The sequence below is a fragment of the Podarcis muralis genome, chromosome 6, assembly GCF_964188315.1.
Source record: "Podarcis muralis chromosome 6, rPodMur119.hap1.1, whole genome shotgun sequence".
Taxonomy (NCBI): domain Eukaryota; kingdom Metazoa; phylum Chordata; class Lepidosauria; order Squamata; family Lacertidae; genus Podarcis; species Podarcis muralis.
Window position 1 is genome coordinate 54175023 of NC_135660.1, and position 21386 is coordinate 54196408.

The following is a 21386-nucleotide window of genomic DNA, read 5'->3' on the forward strand; positions in this document are numbered from 1 at the left end:
TTTACTGCTTATTTTGAATGTCTCAAGCATTGTGCTCTGTAGTCCAGATTTCTTTGTGATTTGTGATGATCCGCTTACAAATCACAGTCACAGTGTAGGGACCATTCAGATATCCTGCTCAAAGAGCAACTGCATTAAAAAAACAACGCCTATAAGAACTTCTTTAAAAGTTAATTTATCCATCTTCAAGGTCCACAATGCCCTTTGGCTAAATGGGTAGGAATGCTTTGGGGGCAGCTTTTGTGAAAGACTGAAGGGTGGTCCGACATTTAACTCAAAGGTCATGAATACGAAACGGAATTGAGTTTGCCCTGAAACCAGACATATGCCACTCAAACAGCTGCCAAACAAGTGTCATTAATGTGTCTACTCCAGAGCTTTCCAAATTTCTCATACTGGTGACACACTTTTTAGACATGCATCATTTTGAGACACAGTAATTCAGTTTTACTAGCAAACTGGAGGTTAAACCCTTTTCTAGCCCCAGGAGCAGCATGGGGAGCGTTCACATGACACACCTACATACTGCAGCCGTTGTGACACACGGTTTGGAAAGCTTTGGTCTGCTCAATTACACTGGGTTTTAGTGTTTATAAAGCCTATATAGCCAATCAAATGGTAGAGGATGCAAATTGATATATTTATAGATACTTAGTGGCTCAAACCCTGACTCAAATATAAAGCTCACTAGATGAATTTGTGCCCAACTAAATTAGAGTACAGTGGTACCTCTGGTTACGTACTTAATTCATTCCGGAGGTCCATTCTTAACCTGAAACTGTTCTTAACCTGAAGAACCACTTTAGCTAATGGGGCCTCCTGCTGCCGCCGCGCCGTGGGAGAACAATTTCTGTTCTCATCCTGAAGCAAAGTTCCTAACCCGAGGTACTATTTCTGGGTTAGCGGAGTCTGTAACCTGAGGCATATGTAACCTGAAGTCTATGTAACCCGAGGTACCACTGTATACCCACTGAAATTAATAGATCTAAACTAAATTAAACCCATTTAATCCAATGGGTTTACCCTAGTTGAATTCAACTCAGTATGCTTTGTTAAAATCTACAAATAGGCAATTCTACCCTGTCAGTTTTTTTGATCATGTTCATTAGGCAAAAGTTTAAATATGGAAGTTATAAAGGGGGGGATGGACATGAAGAAACTACCCATCACATGTACCTTATCACAGTCTTTGAATGTTGTGGGTTTGTTAACACAGTTCTTGGGGTCTGAAGTTTTGACACCTGGAGGGCACGACATTGGCTACCCCCACTCATGCAAACAATTTTCTGGGAGGAGGAGGTTGATTCCAGTTTCTTCCTCCTTTCTTCAACTGATCTTCACTTTTATTACTCCCAAAGTGGGAACCCCAACAACCTGTTTAGCAAAGCAAATGTGCACTGCAACAAATAGGAATGGCATCTCTGAGTCTGCAAGTCATACTGAGTATTGTTTAATCAGCAATGTGCCGGTAAGTAAATTTCAGGTGCACTGCTGTATTCTTATAGCCTGTTCTATCAGACATAGACACAGAAATTGATAAAAGGATTTCTATGAAAATTAGGTTCCCAATCCAATTAAAAGCATATGTTCACATTTACAGCTGTGTACTTTACAATTTTAATAAAACAAAGAACCTAAGTATGAGTGAGAGCAACAGTGCCGGATATACAACTATAATGGCAGTAGTAGGGACAGTTCTGTGTTTTGAAGATAAAAAAAGCATTTTTAATGAGATTTTATATATATATATATAGAAATGGAATTCTAGAATTTTGCAATGAACACAAATAGGCATTACAAATACAAAAAAGTGGGATGTACATCAAGGTACAACATCAACCTGCTGCTTTATTTAAAGTAATCTCTTTGGTAATTTGACCACAAACCTAACCTTGGCTTCAATTCCAATATTTCCAGAGTAACAATTTAATTACAAAAACCAAACCTCCATGTTTCTTGGTATTTAAAGACTACTACACATTCTTTAAAGCAAAAATTAAAAATTGCAGTGACTCTCTAAAGCTACAGTGCATAGGTTTACGTTAGATGGCTTTGTATGTCATATAGTACAGATTATATAAAGTCCACAAGCCAGAATAAAATGGGTTTTGCTATTGGATTCACTGGGACAGAAACAGGCTTAATTCCAAGCACCATAGTTTAACTGTGTTCTGGAACAGAGCAGCATGCAACTGCACATTTTAGCCTCCCTTTTGTGGAACTTACACACATTTCACCATAGCTTTGATACATGTCAGCACCCAAGTGACTTCAAATATTCTCCCTAAGAGGAAACTACAAAGACCTACAGGAAAAATTGTGTTCAGACCATTTATGTACTTCACACCATGTACACTTTTCAGAATGCAAGGAAGGGATCATGATAGCAAAATAAAACAAAGGGCCTTTATATTCTGCCAGACCCTTGGCAGAAAGGTGAAAAAAATGGTATTTTCTTTTAAGATAAGCCAGTGGATTCATTCATATAAAGTGCCTCCATTTTCAATAGGCATATCAACACAAGGGCATACAATAGGCAGTTGTGCAATAAGATACAGTGCTGGAGAACACCTCAAGAACTGACACCTCAGCTTCTGAAGAGCAACATTCGCTCTGCACACGCCTGCCCCACTAGAGTTGCATATTGTCGAACACTTTCTTCATCGCTTGGCCCCTTCCTCCTCCTCTTGTACACACTGTAGCGCATGGCTGTTCTCTTATGCAGAATCCGAACCTGACCCAATTCCTTCACATTCCCTTCGTCAACTGTAAGAAAAGAAATATGGGCGTATTAAAGCAGCGGCCAGATGAACAGGAAGCATTTGTTGACAAATGAAGTAGTATCAAAATGCGAAATACCTTATATTTAGATACTGATATGGTGATACAAGACAACAGCGTTGTTTTTTAGAAAGCGTATCATTAGGTGAAAATTTAAAGGAACTGACCAAGTTCCACTTGAAGATGAAAGAGGTGTGTGGATTTTGGTTGCTCTTCAGAAATCAAGAATGAATGTCATCAGTTGTGTTATCACACCAGGATTCCTACAAAATTCCTCTGCCTATCCAAGTTTTGTGCATGTACAAGAATCCAGATACCAGAGAGCATCTACTTGTTCACTGTTCCTACCAAGCAGCAGGCAAACTATGTTAGATTTAAATGGCAGCTGGAAATTAAAATCAGTTTTCATATGCAAATAATCCAAAATCACTTTTGTTTTTGGTTTTAATTTGCCATGTTTGGCATCTGGCTGAGATGGTTTGGGGAAGAATATATGGCTGCTACAATACTACATGATCTTTGTAAATTCCTTCAAAACTACAATAGAAAAGATTTATTGTTATAAGCTTACGGTACATAGGAAGACCTCAGAGTCACAAAAATGTCTACTGTAAATGCATTACATGTCTGAAAAATAAGCTCACCTGGAGCGTTGTCTACATGCTGTTTCCAGGACACATAAAAACTTAACATTTAAAGCCAGTATTATTTTAATGTTGGTCGAAAACCTACACTAGGGTCACAGCATTTTAACTGAAGTAACTCTTTTGCCCCCCTCCAAAAAGGAACTAATTCTGTTCCAGATCTAGATAGGTAGCTGTGTTGGTCTGACAAGGAAGGAAGGAAAGTAAGTAAGTCCAGTAGCACCTTCGAGACCAACTAAGTTTGTTCTGGGTATAAGCTTTCATGTGCATGTACACTTCTTCAGATACACTGAAACAGAAGTCACCAGATCCTTATATATAGGTGAAGGGTGGGGTGGGGTTTTTCTCAGAAGGGTAGTAGGAGATGGATGATTGACTCAATGGATATGGTAAACCTGTTGACAGCTGTTAATGACTGCAATTAGTCCTACAGGAAAAAGCAATGGATAGTGTGCAGATGACCAAAAAAAGCTTTAGCACATGGGTAGGCAAACTAAGGCCCAGGGGCCAGATCCGGTCCAATCGCCTTCTAAATCTGGCCCGTGGACGATCCAGGAATCAGTGTGTTTTTACTTGAGTAGAATGTGCCCTTTTATTTAAAATGCATCTCTGGGTTATTTGTGGGGCATAGGAATTTGTTCATCCCCCCCCCAATATAGTCTGCCCCCCCCCACAAGGTCTGAGGGACAGTGGACCGGCCCCCTGCTGAAAAAGTTTGCTGACCCCTGCTTCAGCATGTGAAATGAGAGAATTATTGCTAAAGCTGATTACAGAGAATGATCAAGTAGCTCAGGTATGTAAGTTATCATGCAATAATTTTCCCGGTGACAGAAATGGCTGCATTATTGTATGGTAAAAGCTCTGACATTAGCACAAAGCTGCATCTGTCAGTATGAAGGGTTCAGATTTTAAAAAATGCCGACATCACCTATTCCTTCATTAACACCTGAAGATAGTTTCTGCTTATGATCATTTTCACACTATCTGCTTCAGTGTTGATACCTATATGTTAAACACTGCATCATTGACCAATATCTATTCATTTTGTCTAGAGACACCATGCTCCAATTCACTTCTTCATTAATAATGGCTGGCACTTGTTTCACATACAACTGAAGTTGCAAATGCTGATTTGTCTTGTTCATAGCTTTCTGAAATCCATTAAGCCTTCTGAAGTGTAGCCAATATTTCTCCAGTGCTCTGTCAGGGTTTTACTTTTTCTGTTCTTCTGCTTCCGGTTCTACACTCTCATTGGTGACATTTGCAAAGGAAAACACGTTCAGGTTCAGCTCCAGAATAGGACATAAACATAAAGTGAGTTTTTAACTTCTTAAAAGGAAACGGAAGACTTATATTTACAACACCTTTAGGCAAAATATTAGTTGTAACCTGAACAGTTCTGGCGCCAACCTGCATCTTTAAACAAACACCCACACGGAGACTTTATTTCAGGACTGCTCATTACTTTTAAATCTAATTCGTTTTATTGAACCCTGAAACCTGATACTGGAGGGACATTCCTTTCTGCCTTACATTGCTCCTGGACTCAGAGTTTATTTCCTGAAGTGGATGCTGCCGCACATCTACCTTGTTTTACTTGCCTACGTTCTCCATGGCTGGCTTCAGTTCTGTGCCACTAGTTGAACATGGAAGGTATGCACACATTTCCTTCTCGAAGCAAGATATAAATCATGCCTCTGCTGGAATGAGAACCATCTTAGCTATAGTATAAATAAGCATATTAAGCATAATAAACTATCAAACCGGGATTTTTCCTTCGCCAGCCAAATCACAGTTTTGTCTCTATTCGGATTCTGGGCATAACTCTGCAAATAAATGAAGCCTCTAAAATCTTCTGCAGAGTTTTTTTGCGATTGATATTTTGACAGGTGGGCAGGACCTGTCATAATGATGTAAGGTGATTGACACCTGTTAAAAGTTCAAAGACATGTTTTTGGTGCCAATGAGCTGATAGGCACTGGAAGCAAGCCTTCAAAGGAGCTCCCTGTTAACTGTGATCAGCAGCTATAGGCAGTCTGTTTGGAGAAAGCCTGTTTGATTCAAACTGAAATGCTCCACATGGAAAAAAAATTCCCATCTGCAGACATCCTGAAATGGAAACATATCCCAACTTAAATGGATATTTAGGGTTTAGTGCTAACACTTAAAGCATACTGGATTTTTAGCACACTTCGTGTGTTAATTGATTACTAGTGGCAGGATGTATGCGTTATCAACAACTGTTTTTTGTGCATGGCCACTACTGGTGCTGGAGTGGATGGTGCACAAAAGCTGAAGCCAAAATAAAGGCTAAATGTGTTATTTTTTTAAGGTGCCACAAGACACTATTGTTTCTTCATGGTGTTGAATGTTAAGCACCAGTCTCAGCTTGCTTGCTATTTTATGCTTTTTGGTTGGTCCTAAAAGTTAAAATTCCTGCCAACCTAGCAGTTCGAAAGCACATCAAAGTGCAAGTAGATAAATAGGTACCGCTCTGGCGGGAAGGTAAACGGCGTTTCCGTGCGCTGCTCTGGTTCGCCAGAAGCAGCTTAGTCATGCTGGCCACATGACCCGGAAGCTGTACGCCGGCTCCCCTGGCCAATAAAGCGAGATGAGCGCCGCAACCCCAGTGTCGGTCACGACTGTACCTAATGGTCAGGGGTCCCTTTACCTTTACCTAAAAGTTAAAATATGCTTTTCATGTGTGTGTGAGCGCGCACACATGTGTGTTTCCACAAATCCAGTTCAGTACTTAAAAGGGTAAGTAATAAATTGATTAGGAAACTTTGAGATAGTTTTCTAACTCCAGTCTTTTATGATTCTACTCCACATAAATGTAAATTTAGGAATAAACTTTGTGATCAAAACTCTGCTATAAAAAACTACTTATCAAAGTATGATTTATGCTGTCTGTCAAAAAGAGCCTTTACAGTGTAGCTTTTAGTCAACACTAAAGCAATCTCAGAGACTCTTTGTAAAAACTTAAAAGATGTAAGTAAGTACCTCTGTCACCACAATAGCACAAGTAATTTACTCAGTTTGAAGCTGGCTAATGTTCCTGTGCCAAAAGTCAATCACAGGAGAAAAGCATTCACTTTATTCCTTTTAACCCTTAAAGTAGGGTGGCTTTGACTGGATTAAAGAAAGCATAAAAACCAAACAGGATCTGCTGCTGTTTAAAGAAGGCAAAGTATGACATAAGAGCAAGATACGTCTTTCAACTGAACAAGAATTAAACCAACATTTCTATTCTATTTTACCAAGATCAATATTAAAAATTTGCATCTCCTGCTCTTCTAAGAACACATACACGAGGCATGATAGTAAATATATGAAATATTTTATAATACAGGTCATAACGTAAGAACTAGTTGTCAATCAAAGATATGTCACCATTTTGAAAGTGATCTCACAACTGATATGGAGAGAGGTCTGCTACATGTGTACTATTCCGAAGACATGGCCTGCTTCCTTCTGAAGCTGCATATCAATTATTCTCAGTTGGCAAATGTATTACATTGTCTTTCTTTCAGATAAACATATGAGAAGAGGCTGTTCTCCAAAATATTAAGATTTTAATTTTTGAAACCAAAAGGCTTCTCGTTCCTATACAACAATACGAAGTAGAATAAAAGATATGACTGAATTCAAGCCTAAATAGCATTTGCTATTAGGCTATTTGCTATTAGACTGGCCAAATGAACACTCATTATATGACGTAATTACTTTCTCCTAGGAAGCTTTATTGACTCAGGACAGGAAACTCTGGGATGTTCCTGCTTTAGCAGAATCCAGAAACTGTGGCGTGTTCCTGCTCCGACTGCCTAAGAAGCTTTCCTGCAACCTTACAGTGGATTTAGCTCAACGAAGTCAAGCTTACAATACATCTTTATTTTCTCTTCCTATTCTTTTAGCTGCCCAGGTTCCCTGATCTGTAGTGACTTTGTATTGCTACTGCAAATTAAACCTGTGCCTGGGAAGCCAAGAACAATTGGTTGATAAACAACTTTGTCTTCCCATCCCTATTACTTTTGACTTGGGCATATTTGCTCTGGCTTTCCTAGCCAGGGATGGCTGAAGCTATTTTGCTACTGTTGTCAGAAATGGCTGGTGGGAAGTCTGTAGCTTTGTCGGCCCTCTCCATGACCTTGGCAAAGCAATGTTAACTAGCCACCCCTATAAAAGGTAGAGATGCACCACAGCAAGTGCCCAGAAGTCGTTCTTCTGTCAGCAGAGGATAGCCTGTTGCCAGGTCCCAAGCTGCTCTGTCCCATGTATAAATACTTATCCTCCAGCCCCACAAGTCACTGCCTCAATGCAGCATCTCATAAGACTGTGCCATAACTATTAAACCCTTTAACACCGTGAACCTTGATCTTCAGAAAACCACTCAGTTTCATCCTCTGCCGCCCCTCCTTTCTCTTTCAAGGTGTAAAAATTAATTTTGTATCATTCAAGTTGTGTTTCCAGACAGAGTCCCAGAATTTTATTTCCCTCATGTTTGATTTCATGGCCTTTAATACCAAATCACTCTCTCCTTGCCCTTACAAAAAATTCAAAAGCAAGAGGGCTTCCGTGCTCCCTAGTGCTGCTGGATTCAATTATGCTGTGGTCAGTGGTGCTTAGTGGTTTGTCGTAAGTTCTATGGGCAGTTTTTACTACTAATATAAGCAGCGGGCCTTTCATCCATGCACTCCAAAATAGGCACGTCAAGGAAAGGGAAGTTAGATCTGAAAAAAATATCAAGAGCACTTAAAAATCAGGTATTTAAAAAGGGGAATCAAGTACATATGGATAAATCAAATCACTCTGGTTCAGAATGTTATAGCTGGTCTATAATTAATGCAACCAAACCAACAAACCAATGCTGCACTCAGCCAAACATAGAAAGAAATAGCAGACCTTTCCCAAAACACAATATGTATCACAGGGACACTTCTAACATTCTATACTTCTACAAGAATCCTTTAGAATTATCCCCAAGCAGGCATAAACGTTAGAAGTATTAGGTTGAAATCAGTCATCTTTCATCCCAGTGGAATGTACAGCTCTGTAATTTTAAAGTGATCTTTAGACCTTTCCACTGTTGCTTCCCCAGAAATGCTTTTGGAGCAATTCCTGAGAAAGCATACACATTGAAGACATTACACTGATGTTTATTTCCATGTGATATTTTTCCAAGATAGATCTAGAAAGAGAAGCTGGTAGGAATTTGAGGTCTTATGAAGTTACAACCACCTTACACCCCTTGCCACCACCCAAATTTCATTTATAGGAGAGCTGATTTTAGCAGGATTTAACATTTGTGCTTGAAGAAGAAACAGGTTCAGATAATGGTGTTCTCTTCTCTCTAGTAAATGCAGTGTAACTAGAATTATTTAACAAGGTCAGTGATTCAAAATTTCATCTACCTATTAGCATTTTCCTTCTCATGCTAGAAGTGGAGTTGACAAATTTGTTTGGATACAGCTCATTAGCACTATCTCTACTGTTTAAACATACTTTATGATCAAGGATCATGCTGGATTATGAACTTCAGTTGCCTTCAAGTGTTTATAAAGTTAATTAAAAACAGATGCAAGTTCCAAAATGTAATAAGCTGAAGCAGTTGCTGGGGATAATCAATGCAGTTGACCCCCCCCCCCCCCGAAAAATGTGGAACAAGAACCTTACAAACTCCACCATGGTAACTATGGGAAATGTATTTCATAGCTTTTGTTTCTTTAATCAAAGGCTTGCTCTCCCCACCCACTCCTTACAAGGAAACTGCTAATACGTACTAAAGTTATGTGTGTAAAATATCTTCAGTATCAGAAAAAAAAGTTCTTACTTAGAACTGATGTATTCTTTAGTCACTAGGGTTACAATCAGGCTGCATTAAAAACATGGATGCTTTGCTGCTAACTTAACAAGTACTGAGATGCATCTCTGGGTGAACACAATGCATTGCTGTTGTTTAGTCGTTTAGTCGTGTCCGACTCTTCGTGACCCCATGGACCAGAGCACGCCAGGCACTCCTGTCTTCCACTGCCTCCTGCAGTTTGGTCAAACTCATGCTAGTAGCTTCGAGAACACTGTCCAACCATCTCGTCCCCTGTTGTCCCCTTCTCCTTGTGCCCTCCATCTTTCCCAACATCAGGGTCTTTTCCATGATTATTCATTATTATTATTATTATTATTAGCTATGTAATCTCACTCTCAACTGCCTAATTATCTTGGGACTTTCTGGAGTGGGGGAAGGAAAGAAAGAACACATATTACAAAGGCACATCTAGGAAATCATAACAAAATTGAAATTTCTCATAAACCTATAGAATAGTTTATTCTCTGGAACTTATTGAACAATCTGTGACCCATGCTTTAAAACTTTGTGTGACAGCTACATGGCTACTGGCATGCTGTTTTTGTTGTGATTGTCTGTATGTTCTTAATAGAGATGTTATATTAATACATAGTTCTAATTCTATTAATGTTTAATTGTTTTTAATTATTGTTTCCCCCCTCCCTTTTGTTCCTAACTATCTCTACTTTATCTCTTCTCATTTGAACAACCCTAAGGTTAAGATCACCAAATGGGACCTTGCTTCAGGTTCGAACTTACGGAGAAGCCGGATTGGGCTTCGACAAGAAAAAGGGAATTTTCTGTCGTAGTTGCAGAGATTTGGAACATCCCTTCATGGCTTGTTTATTTATTAATGCAGCTAATGACCTGACAATGCAGAGACAAGTAAACAACATTTTTTGGAAGCAGCAAGACAGACACACAAGAAAGGAGTACACAGTATTTTCTCAGTTTTCATAAAAGCCAACACAACCCAAGAGAAAAAGTTACACTAGAACTGAGGTCTCAAAGTCTCACATCTACCATGATCTTATTGGGCTCACTGAAAGCTCTGGTCTTTTTCAAATATAGAAGTGTTTGTATACTTCACACTCTCTATGGAATAGCGATTAGTCTTCTTCACCTTAGCTTAGGAGGCTGTGTTGCCTTAGAGGAAATAGATTAATCTAGTTCAACTATCTTTGTTCATCAAACTCTTTCAATTTTATTGGTAGGAATCAGCCACTATAAATTTTCTATTTGGGGAACTTGCATGGAAAGAATGGTCCACCTACACGACACAAATGAATCTGAGACACTCAACTCTTGAATGTCCCTGAATTTATTTATTTATTGCACATCTGGTGCATCATAACCTTTATATTATCCTTACAAGGAGAGTAATTTCAACTGCATGATGAACCTTCACAGCAGAAACACACAACACCAGCATGAAGATGCTTCAACAAAAATTGGTCTGACATGGTCAGGATTGTGCTGTAAGTATGGTCGCTTTGTTTATCAGCAACACCAGAACCCTTTCAGTGATCTCAATTCTGAGTAACTGTTTCCCTTCCTTTAAGATTCACTTTTTCTCCCTAACACTCTTTAGTTAGTAGTTTAAAATATGTTTTCTAAATTTTGGGTTTGAGAAGCTTAAATCCATTAAAGGAATGGGATATTCATCAGTTGTAACTATAATGAAAGAAAATCAATTGTATGCTAAAAATACATTAATATTACATAATAAAACAAAGCAGCAGTCAATAGGCCTGGGCAACCACAAAATGAATGAATGCAATCAACTGGTATCCAGTTATTTATTTCGTTTCATTTATGAAATGTTTCCAAGAAACATCTCAAAGCAATAACAGCCAGCAAAGGCCTGAATAAATAACTGAGTTTTTAGAAAGCACCAAAACGACATCAGAGTTGGCTGCAATTATGAACTATTACAGTATGATACCTACAGGTCTTGTTATGGAAAGTCATTTCATGTGAAACAGAGCATACCATTGTCTGTCTAGCCCAATGTTTATACTCACTGTATTTTAATTAAAGGACTTATTTTACTGACAACTGTAAGGAAGTGTTCTGCAGGAAACCGGCCCTGGAATGGAGCACTGCTTCCTTCAAGAAAGCAGCTACCCAAACCTCAAATGACTGTAGCTCACAGCAGGCCTTCTGCTGTTCAGCATGTAGCTATGTTTTAATTTCCTTAAACCACAGGACATAAGTCTGAATTCAGATCGTGTCTGGGCTGATGAACTCAGGATAGACAAAGATGCAGATTTTTATAGTTTATCATTTCATAGTGGCATACATATGAGACTTAAGATTCTAAAGAATCTTAATATTGTTGCCTCCCTTCTTATATTATAATGCTGCCATCTTGGGCACCAGTTTACTCATACTCCCAGTTTTTTTCAAGCACATCTATTAAAACAGCACAACTTTTCTTCTCTTTCTTAGGCAAGGGCAACTTGAAAAATTGCCTACCTTGAACCCATTCACTTCATTTTTCAATTTGTAATACCTTTCAAGCTTCTCTCTCAAGTTCTGTAATGCTATGCCAAAAAGTGTTTCACTTCATAATAGATCCAGATTTTACATATCAATTGAAGCATGATAGGAGCTCACTATACATGGTGTCACTCAACCCAGATTTCATGATAAACAACACTTTGGTTTGACGGCAGGAAGTGTAGCATATTCATATTTTTCTGGATAATGTTATTCAGAGTCAAACATGTGTTTTCATGTTTGCATTATTTTTTTATTTGTTTTTACACCAAAATAATATAGAACATAGTACCATGATCGACACAGGCATTAAAAGTTTTGTCTGAAGATCATTGTCTAGGTCGAAATCAAAACAACAAACCAAGAGCACATTTTAACAAACCAAGAGCACATTTACATTGAAGAGTCTGCTTATTTGTGTGTTTTCTGTGGGGGTGGGGATTCTCTACTACTCTACTTTCTGAATGCTGGTCTCTGGTGAATGTGTGAAATGGAGCACTTAAGTGTGCTGGATGACTTAAAAGGGACTACTTATACACTATTTAGTAACTAAATGGACTCTACGAGAGTGGGAATTAGCCAATTAAAATTACTGAATAAATGAATACATGGAAGATGTTAACAATGTCATTTTAGCCATGAGACACAATGTACATTCAAATGTTTAGCATTTATAGCAGGTATGGCCGACCTTGGCCCTCCGAATGTTTTGGGACTACAACTCCCATCATCCCTAGCTAACAGGACCAGTAGTCAGGGATGATGGCAGTTGTAGTCCCAAAACATCAGGAGGGCCAAGGTTGGGGATGCCTGATTTATAGTCTAATATCTTACAGTATATGCAAAGGATGTAAATTATATACCTACCTGCTTTTAAGTCTTGATTGAAGCGACAATATTTTGAATGCTCAAGAGAAGGCAGACATTGTTCAGTAGGTACCCAGATATATGTCTCTGGACACAACAAGTCAGATGGTCTGTACTGGCCCTAGGAAAAAATGGAGAAGAAATAAGTGGTATGTTATTAAAAATCAAAATGGAACTCCAAATGTTTTTAGGTCCAGAATAAAGTTTATAGTTAGCAATAGAAAATCCTAAACAAAATAATCCATCCAAGAAAACAGAGATGGACACACTATTTCTCAAACATGTTTCTTCAGCTTTGGTGGTTGAGATCTCTTCACACTCTTTTATCTTTTACAATTAACATTTTAGCTGTATCATTAATTTAATCAATCAATGGCATTTTTCTCTTTTCCTGAATGAATACAACCATTGATACACAAAGCACATTAAAATAAACTTGTCTGACTGCTTAATCTTTTGGAGCACCTAGCTCAATAATCCTTCAAACAGAATAATCTGATGTACTGTTAACTGAAATGTAATTTGAGAACAGACGCCTGCTTCTTGGGAGAAAAGCAATGACAAACCTAGACAGCATCTTAAAAAGTAGAGACATCACCTTGCCAACAAAGGTCCGTATAGTTAAAGCCATGGTTTTCCCAGTAGTGATGTATGGAAGTGAGAGCTGGACCATAAAGAAGGCTGATCGCCGAAGAATTCATGCTTTTGAATTATGGTGCTGGAGAAGACTCTTGGGAGTCCCATGGACTGCAAGAAGATCAAACCTATCCATTCTTAAGGAAATCAGCCCTGAGTGCTCACTGGAAGGACAGATCGTGAACCTGAGGCTCCAATACTTTGGCCACCTCATGAGAAGAGAAGACTCCCTGGAAAAGACCCTGATGTCGGGAAAGATTAAGGGCACAAGGAGAAGGGGACGACAGAGGACGAGATGGTTGGATAGTGTTCTCGAAGCTACCAGCATGAGTTTGACCAAACTGCGGGAGGCAGTGGAAGACAGAAGTGCCTGGCATGCTCTGGTCCATGGGGTCACGAAGAGTCGGACACGACTAAACGACTAAACAACAACAACAATTTGAGAACAGGGGCAGATGGGGCTCTTCAACCTGGGAAGGGAGCTCATCTAGGTGAAGGCAAACTCTCATCCTAAAACCTTTGCTGCCTTGTGGGATATCTTCAGGAAAAGTAAATGACAAGGAGTAAAGCCCTATACAAATCCGGAGCAGAGTTGCTAAGATAGTAGGATGGTGCTTTGTATACCTCCTTCCAGCAACTCCTGCAACCAATGTGGTGTCACTGTATCACTCTGCTTTCTTTTGGACTACATCAGTGAGGCCAAGAGGCAGGCCTTGTCGTCTGGGCGGCCCAGGACCTCCATACACACTGCCCAGGCTTAACCCCCTGAGAAGTCATTTTGTTGCTGCTACTGCAGCAGTTTGACTTCATCCCCGGAGACCCACTCCATTGTCTCTCGAGACAGATGGATGCCAACAATTTGAGAATGAACAAATAAGTCTCACTGTACTTCACCTAGCTTAATTTCTAACTAGTTGATTTCTAGCTGAAAGGACTAGGAACAGAAACGAAAGTTATTTTAGAAAGACAAAGTCAGAGAGATCTTGGGACACTTGTATTACAATGAAAATATCTAACAAATATGGAATGCTTTTTAACGTAAAGGGGGGGGGAGGGAGTAACTGTCTGGTCTCATTTAGATTACTTCCAGAATCATCAAAACTGGTTTTCTTACTTACATATTAACACTGCGCAGCTTCACCACTTATTTAAAGTTACAGCTTCTTGACATATTGCTCCCTGCCTTCAATATGGGCATTACCTTTGTGCATGAATATAATATTTCTACAAAGGGTGCATGATTGTCTCAAATCATGAGTTTGCCACACACCTCACCACTTCAGAGTTATAGTAAACATCCTGAAAATTATTCTCGGAGTTGCAATTTGTGAAGAACCCTTATTTTGTACTGCAGTCAGGTTAGCCACCCAAATCTAGGGGTGAATAGTGTACAAATCAAATGTCTGCATGATGACCAGTTTATGCAGGGAATGTGAAAGGCTGTTTTTTAAAGATGAAAGAAAGAAAGAAAGAAAGAAAGAAAGAAAGAAAGAAAGAATATTGAACTTTCTAAAAAATGCATGCCCCAGTGCTATGTACAAGTACTCTGAAACAATACACAGACTCCTGGCTCCTGTTAAAGCTCTGTGGATAAAGCTGAGTAAATTTAATAGAAACGTGGCTTTTTAAAAGAATGACGACTCAACAAAAAATAAATATTGAAGAAGCTGTAATAGTTATGCAACTTCCAAAACATCAGGATTTTTACTGCATTAAATATCACAAACAAGATTTATTTTCTTCTCCAGGTTAACACTTTACTATTTTCTTGCAGAACTGGATAATTCCACATAGATGCAAAAAGATATTAAGCAATAATCTCACATATGACATGTGCGTAGAAAAAAATTAGAACCCCCCCCCCCAACTGGATATAACATACTCAAGTTCTGACGTATTGAAGTCCTTTTAACAGTTCTTAATGTCATATTACACACAAACGCACACAGAGTGATAACTACTGAATCATATTCCCTGCTCTTTTATCCTGCTGCAGAGAACTCTGTTTTTGTTAAGGCAGCCTTCCCAAAACCTGGTCCCCAGATGTTGTTGAGAGCACAAACCTCACCATCCCTGATTATTGGTCACGCTTACTGTGGATGGTGAGAGTTGTAGTTCAACAGCATCTGGGGATTCAAAGTTGAGAAAGGCTTGTTTAAGGTATAAAATTGTGCTTTCCGCTGAATTTAAGTGACCAATGGCAACTTTACCCACTGGTCACTTCACATGCAACATAAATCATGGTTTGGCGTTATGCGAATGAGTTGCAGTATTCTTTGGGAAACACCCCCTTCTCTTTCAACCCGGCCACAAGGAGGAGTTCTGCTTTTTATTAATTGCAGCTTGTCAATGCAAACAGGATAATCTTGTGGAATGGTTTGTTGAAACTAACCAACTTCAAACCACGGATTATGAAACCTTCACCTTGTTTCAGAAAAATCAAGTTATACATGAAAGTACTGTACTTCTAACAAAATTAAATTTCATTATTGCGTATAATTCCCTACACCACAGGTAAAGGCTTAAGCTTTTGAACAAAGATAAAAATGCTTTGAAATGCTGTCGGCCTACAGCCCCGCATTTTCTTTTTTTCCATTCTCCATCATGAGAGATCACAAAGATGTACTCCCCAATCAGGGCCTAGTCTCACACCAGCTTCATCATGTGATGGCTGTTAGAAACCTGAGTCCATGTTACGGACATTTACAGTGGCACATCCAATCCCACACTTGGCTATGGAAGCCGTTCATTATGTACAAGTAATAAACATGGCTGGGTTCCCCCGTGCCCCAACAGCAAAATGAAAATGCAACACTACAGCTCCTAACAGTGGTCACGGTAATACAACTGCATGGTTATTGGGCATAATCTGTATATCCCACTAACCATGTGATATACCACAATAAAGTAGCTCTTTTCTTGAATGGCTCACAAAGTATCCTCAGTATTTCATTTTGTTTATCAGATTTATTTATAGCTTCACACAACCAGGAAAACAAAACCAATTTAGAAGGGTAAAATACAACAACAACAACAACAACAAATAACTAGAATATCCATTAAAACGGTACTGATATACTAATTGTTGCCGGATCGAACTGAACAGACTAACACACCTACATGTTAGCAAAGATGGAGATTGTCTACTTCTCCTTTCATGATGCAGTCCGTAAGAGAGGGAAATGTTTCTGTCTGAGGAAAAAGGTAAGGGTACCCTCAACAAATCTGTAGTTTGGGTTGTACAGTAGAGTGGTACCTCAGGTTAAGAACTTACGGTAATTCGTTTCGGAGGTCTGTTCTTAACCTGAAACTGTTCTTAACCTGAAGCACCACTTTAGCTAATGGGGTCTCCTGCTGCTGCTGCTGTGCCGCTGCTGCACGATTTCTGTTCTCATCCTGAAGCAAAGTTCTTAACCCAAGGTAATATTTCTGGGTTAGCGGAGTCTGTAACCTGAAGTGTATGTAACCTGAAGCGTATGTAACCCGAGGTACCACTGTACTGAATGTGGGACCGTGTAGAGGTTCCTAATACCCACCATAACACTAGCCTATCCTTGTTTTGTAAGGAAGGTATATTTCAACCAGGGCTGCATAAAGTCCTCATTTCTCTGTTCCCTTGTTTTCCCTCTTCTCCCCTGCTGTGCTCCTGCGGTGCAATGCACCCAACCCCACCCCAAAAATAAATTCAACCATATTCTCTTGTCACTAGTTCCCTTTTGTAAAAGATACACTGAAAGGAAAACACTTACATATGACATTAATTCAGGCCAATGTAAAGCATGGCTGTATTTTTTATTGGAAACTTCTGGAGGCATGCTTGGCAACTCTGCCATAAGGTTTCTTAATTGAAGTATTCTCACTCTGCCTTGCTATGTGTTCAAGTTTCTGTGCTAAAACCAATCTCTGGACTTCTGTTCCAAGGCAAGGCCAAAGGTTTTAATGAAACTTAAGTCTGAAGATTTACTTTTTAAATATTTTGGAAAATCTGAGGGATTTGGTGAGTATTTGAGATGAAGGAGCATCAGCACAGTTTGTTTTCACAGACTAAGCCAAATATGAAAAGTAAAAGCTCCAAGGAAAGATAATAGTTTCAAAAAAACAAAGAAGGTCAAGTACCAGTAGCACAGAACAAACAGAAAAGGTTAAACACACATTTAATTCTTTTATCAGGTAAAGTGTACATCTGTGTTCTATTTTTCCACAATAACCCATTGATCTTTTATTAAAAGCGAATTAAGGCAGCCTTCATCTCAGTTTCCAGCCAGCTGCTTAGAAGAGGAGCCTTAACATTACATAAACAAAATAACCCCAAATTATCAACAGCAATGCATTAAGGCAAAGGCAGCGCCGTCATATGAGAGAGACAGAGAGAGAGAAGGAGAAAATGAGCCAGCCTAAACGTTTATTAAATTCAGCCTTTTCCTTGAAAGGGAACACCAATGGAATCCCAGCAGCCAAGTACTACAGCAGACCCTTGCTCCCTGATTTCATTGCATAAACAGAGATAGGCATTATCCACCCCCAGGAGAGTGCTTTGCAAGTGAGTTCTGCTACTCTGTTTTCACAAACTGTGTTTAGACTGCACCACACAGAATAAAAATAATAAAAGAGCCGAATCAGAAACAACAAAGATGATAGCCCCCTTCAGGCATCCATTCCATAAAGAGGAAATTATGTACAGAACGGTGATGCACCAGTGGTCGTGCTGCTGACATTCATGCATTACGTATGGATGTCTGCATGGGAATGCCTACATGCATAGAGAACTTGAAAGGTTCAGTTTTATGTCTGAATCAGTGCAATCAATTACTGCTATCAGAGCAGAGAAGGGGGAATTTATATAGGTGAGGGAAGGAAGACTGAGCAGCAGCATGCAAGCCCATAGGTTCCTCCTAATAGTAAACTGGGCCATCATTCCGACTTCCTCTTTATTCCCCCATGCTTTGGTTTTCTGGCGCATCCTAGTCATTTTTCTAGCTCTTGCTTTTAAAATCTTGAATATCTTAAATGGCAAGCTCTCTCTCTCTCTCTAAAAAAATAGCTGTTAAGTTGCTTCCAGTTCAGAGTTTATACTGGGGGCTGGGAAGCCTTTCAAAAAGTCATTTAGCACATTTTCTCCTTTAGCTTTCATTCTCTCCTAGTCAGAGTGCTGCCTAATTTTTTTTCACACACCTCCAGTAAGTCACACGGCTTAGTGTGCATATGTGGCAAATCGTCAGCTGTGATCTGCTGGGAGTCTGTATGCATGCAGCTGAAACAATGATCCAACTATCCAGTCCAAAAGTGATTTGGTCATTAGATGCACTCCTATGTTAAACGGATCCACCTACCACAATTAGCATAGCCACATAATTATTTAAATATTTTAAAACTGAGGATCATCTTAACATTTTTTTTTCTGCAGAAGAAGGCACCACTGCGACTTTATGCATAAAATAGCATTTTTAAAAATTAACTCAGTGGCTTTGTTCACATGTAATGCTAAATGATAAGTTTATGGTACATGTAAGAGCCTCAACAAGACCCAGGTAAGTGCCAGGCTTGACCGTTTCACCTGTCCCAATCCTCTTCCAGGATAGACAGGAAGAAGGGGTGCCAACTTGAATAAAATATTGTGGGGGGGGGAGCCTAAGTAAGACTTGCATAACCGATCACAAGCTGTGGCACATGCACACCATTCAAATGGCAGTGCTCATCAACTTTGGGGGCAAAATCCATTTGAAATACCTGCTCTCATTGGTCAATCCCAGATGACAGCCCAGCAGCTGTAATTTGAGCTAACAGGCTTTTAAGCAGCCTTCAAAGGTAGCCAGGCTGCCTCAGTCGCACATACTGTTGTTGTTCAGTCGTTTAATCGTGTCCGACTCTTCGTGACCCCATGGACCAGAGCACGCCAGGCACTGCTGTCTTCCACTGCCTCCTGGAGTTTCGTTAAATTCATGTTGGTTGCTTCTATAACACTGTCCAACCATCTTGTCCTCTGTTGTCCTCTTCTCCTTGTGCCCTCAATCTTATGAGGGTACACATACTACAGTCACACAAACTCGGGTCTGGAGGTTACCAGAGCATGGATAACTGTGCGGAACTTATCATTGTCCAGGAATGGCTCACAACACTCAAATGGTAAAAAGTCCTTCAGTTCCACAATACTCTGGTCTTCAAACAGAGGTCAGGATCCGAATACTTCCAGGCTGCAAACTTGATCCTTTAGAAGTGCACCCCCAACTCCACTTTGTTAGGTTTGTTTGATCTTATCTTGCCAATGTATTCATGATCAATCACAAACACAGAAAGCTACAGCCAAGTATGTGCAGCATACTTCACAGCATCTCTGGATATTAGTAGTTTTTCATGGATGTTGAGTCACATGGGAGACAAATGGAAATGTGGAGCATAAATGATATGGAACCAAGCAGCAGTCTCCCAGTCTTCATGGAGGAGAAGAACTGCTGTATTTCTAAATTTCATAAGGATACCATGGTAGCTATACTGAAAGGTGTCAAGAGGTCCAGGAGAATTAACAGGGCTACACTTCTCCTGGATCCAAATGGATCCAAACTAGTGACATAAACCTTCTCATCAGCCGAGTGGCATTGCTGGATACAATCCAATATCATGGTAGGTGTACTGGGGTGGGTGAGTGAGAAGACACCTAAAACCGATTAAGCAGCTTCCCTGATAACTTCTTAAGATGCAGTGATTCTTAATAGTATTAGCATAAACATAGCCTACTAGAAACCCAATAGAGCACTTTTCATCCTTGTGCACCATTAATGTTCTCTAGGAACATGTACAGACGGATTTTGTATAAAAGGGCAAAATGCTAATGGCAATGTGAAAGAAAGGTAGACAGATTCCCTATTGTTTTGAAGACGATGCTATTAATCCTGTTTCTGCCAAACTGACCTCTTCTTGGGAGAAATCTGATAGTGTAGAAATTCTCATTTCCTTTTCTCTCTAGCAGGGTAGACACCACTGGACTATTCAATTTTCACTAGCTCTCCGGAGAACCCTAACAAGCTGTGCCCAAGAAAAAGAAGGGAAAACAGCTATTATATGTGCAGCACGTTGATTTGAAGAATTTGAACTGTGCACTAGAAATGAAACAACAGGCTTCTAAAAGTTGTTTTAAAGTGTATTGCCTATAACAGATATAAACATTCTTGGTTTTTGTAGAAGCTTTTACAAGCTTACAAAAAGTATCAGTGACTGCCATGTGAACTTTGTGTAAAAACAGTCTTAATAGAAAACACTGAAACAAGAGCTGGAAAAGACCCGTTAGCTCATTTTGTCCTGCTGGGGTAGGAAGTTCCCTCCAATAAGGTCTCAATTTTTTGCGGTCTGATCTATGAGCTGTAAACATCCCCAAAAGGAACTTCCCCCACAACACAAATTCTATTCTTAGCAAGCATATTAGGATCTTCCACCCCAATTTCAGCCTATCCTTCACAGTTTTATATATTGCATGACTCTGAACTGCTTCTTCCCCAAATGAATTTCTTACAAATCCAAATAATTTACATTTCATTTCAGAAAGCTGTAAACTCATCTTGTATCAAGGATCTTTTAAATTCTGCTTGGGGTGGAGTCTGAACATATAATGAAAGCCAGTCTTCCCCAAAAGGTCCCCTTCACCCCACTCTGCCTGCTATGAAGATATGGACCTCAGAGAAAACTATGCCATTGCTTTGTGACCTATTGGCTGTGAAAACAAAGAACACAAGTTGCCTCGTTCTAGACTTAATTTTAAAGGACCAGCAGTGTGGTTTTGAAGATATTTAACATGCTTATTTACTTTCCTCAATTTTTAAATTAGACTGATCAAAACTGGCAACTTTTGTTATACGCGCCTATCTTATTTTTATTTTTATTTGCTTAGTTATATTAATAGTGGATTTTATTGTTGTTAGCTGCATTGGGCATTTTTAAGGGAAGGTGGGATACAAAGATAATCAATAATAAAGCAAAGCTCAGGGTGGCTTCTTGTTAGCAATCTTGCCTTAACTATATGTTAACATTCAAATCTTTTATTACAGTCATACCTCGGGTTACAGATGCTTCAGGTTGCGCGTCTTCTGGTTGCGCACCGTGCCATACCCGGAAGTACCAGAACA

At 39.4% G+C, this 21386-nt stretch overlaps 1 protein-coding gene across 11 annotated transcripts in view; it reads right to left on the bottom strand.

Annotated features, from left to right (window-relative positions):
- Positions 1-1828: 1828 nt before the first annotated feature.
- Positions 1829-21386, bottom strand: part of ATE1 (arginyltransferase 1) — a 74039-nt gene continuing 54481 nt past the window's right edge. For 6 of the 11 annotated variants that reach the window (XM_028730063.2, XM_028730062.2, XM_077930297.1 and 3 more), the window contains 2 exons: positions 12637-12757; positions 1829-2766 (listed from right to left, as the gene is read on the bottom strand). In XM_028730063.2, coding sequence (XP_028585896.2) covers positions 2588-2766; positions 12637-12757 — 300 coding nt within the window. In that variant the 3' untranslated portion in view covers positions 1829-2587. Of the gene's footprint in view, positions 2767-6748; positions 8156-12636; positions 12758-21386 lie in introns of those variants that run through there. The other 5 variants (XM_028730056.2, XM_028730060.2, XM_028730059.2 and 2 more) reach the window with 1 other exon arrangement.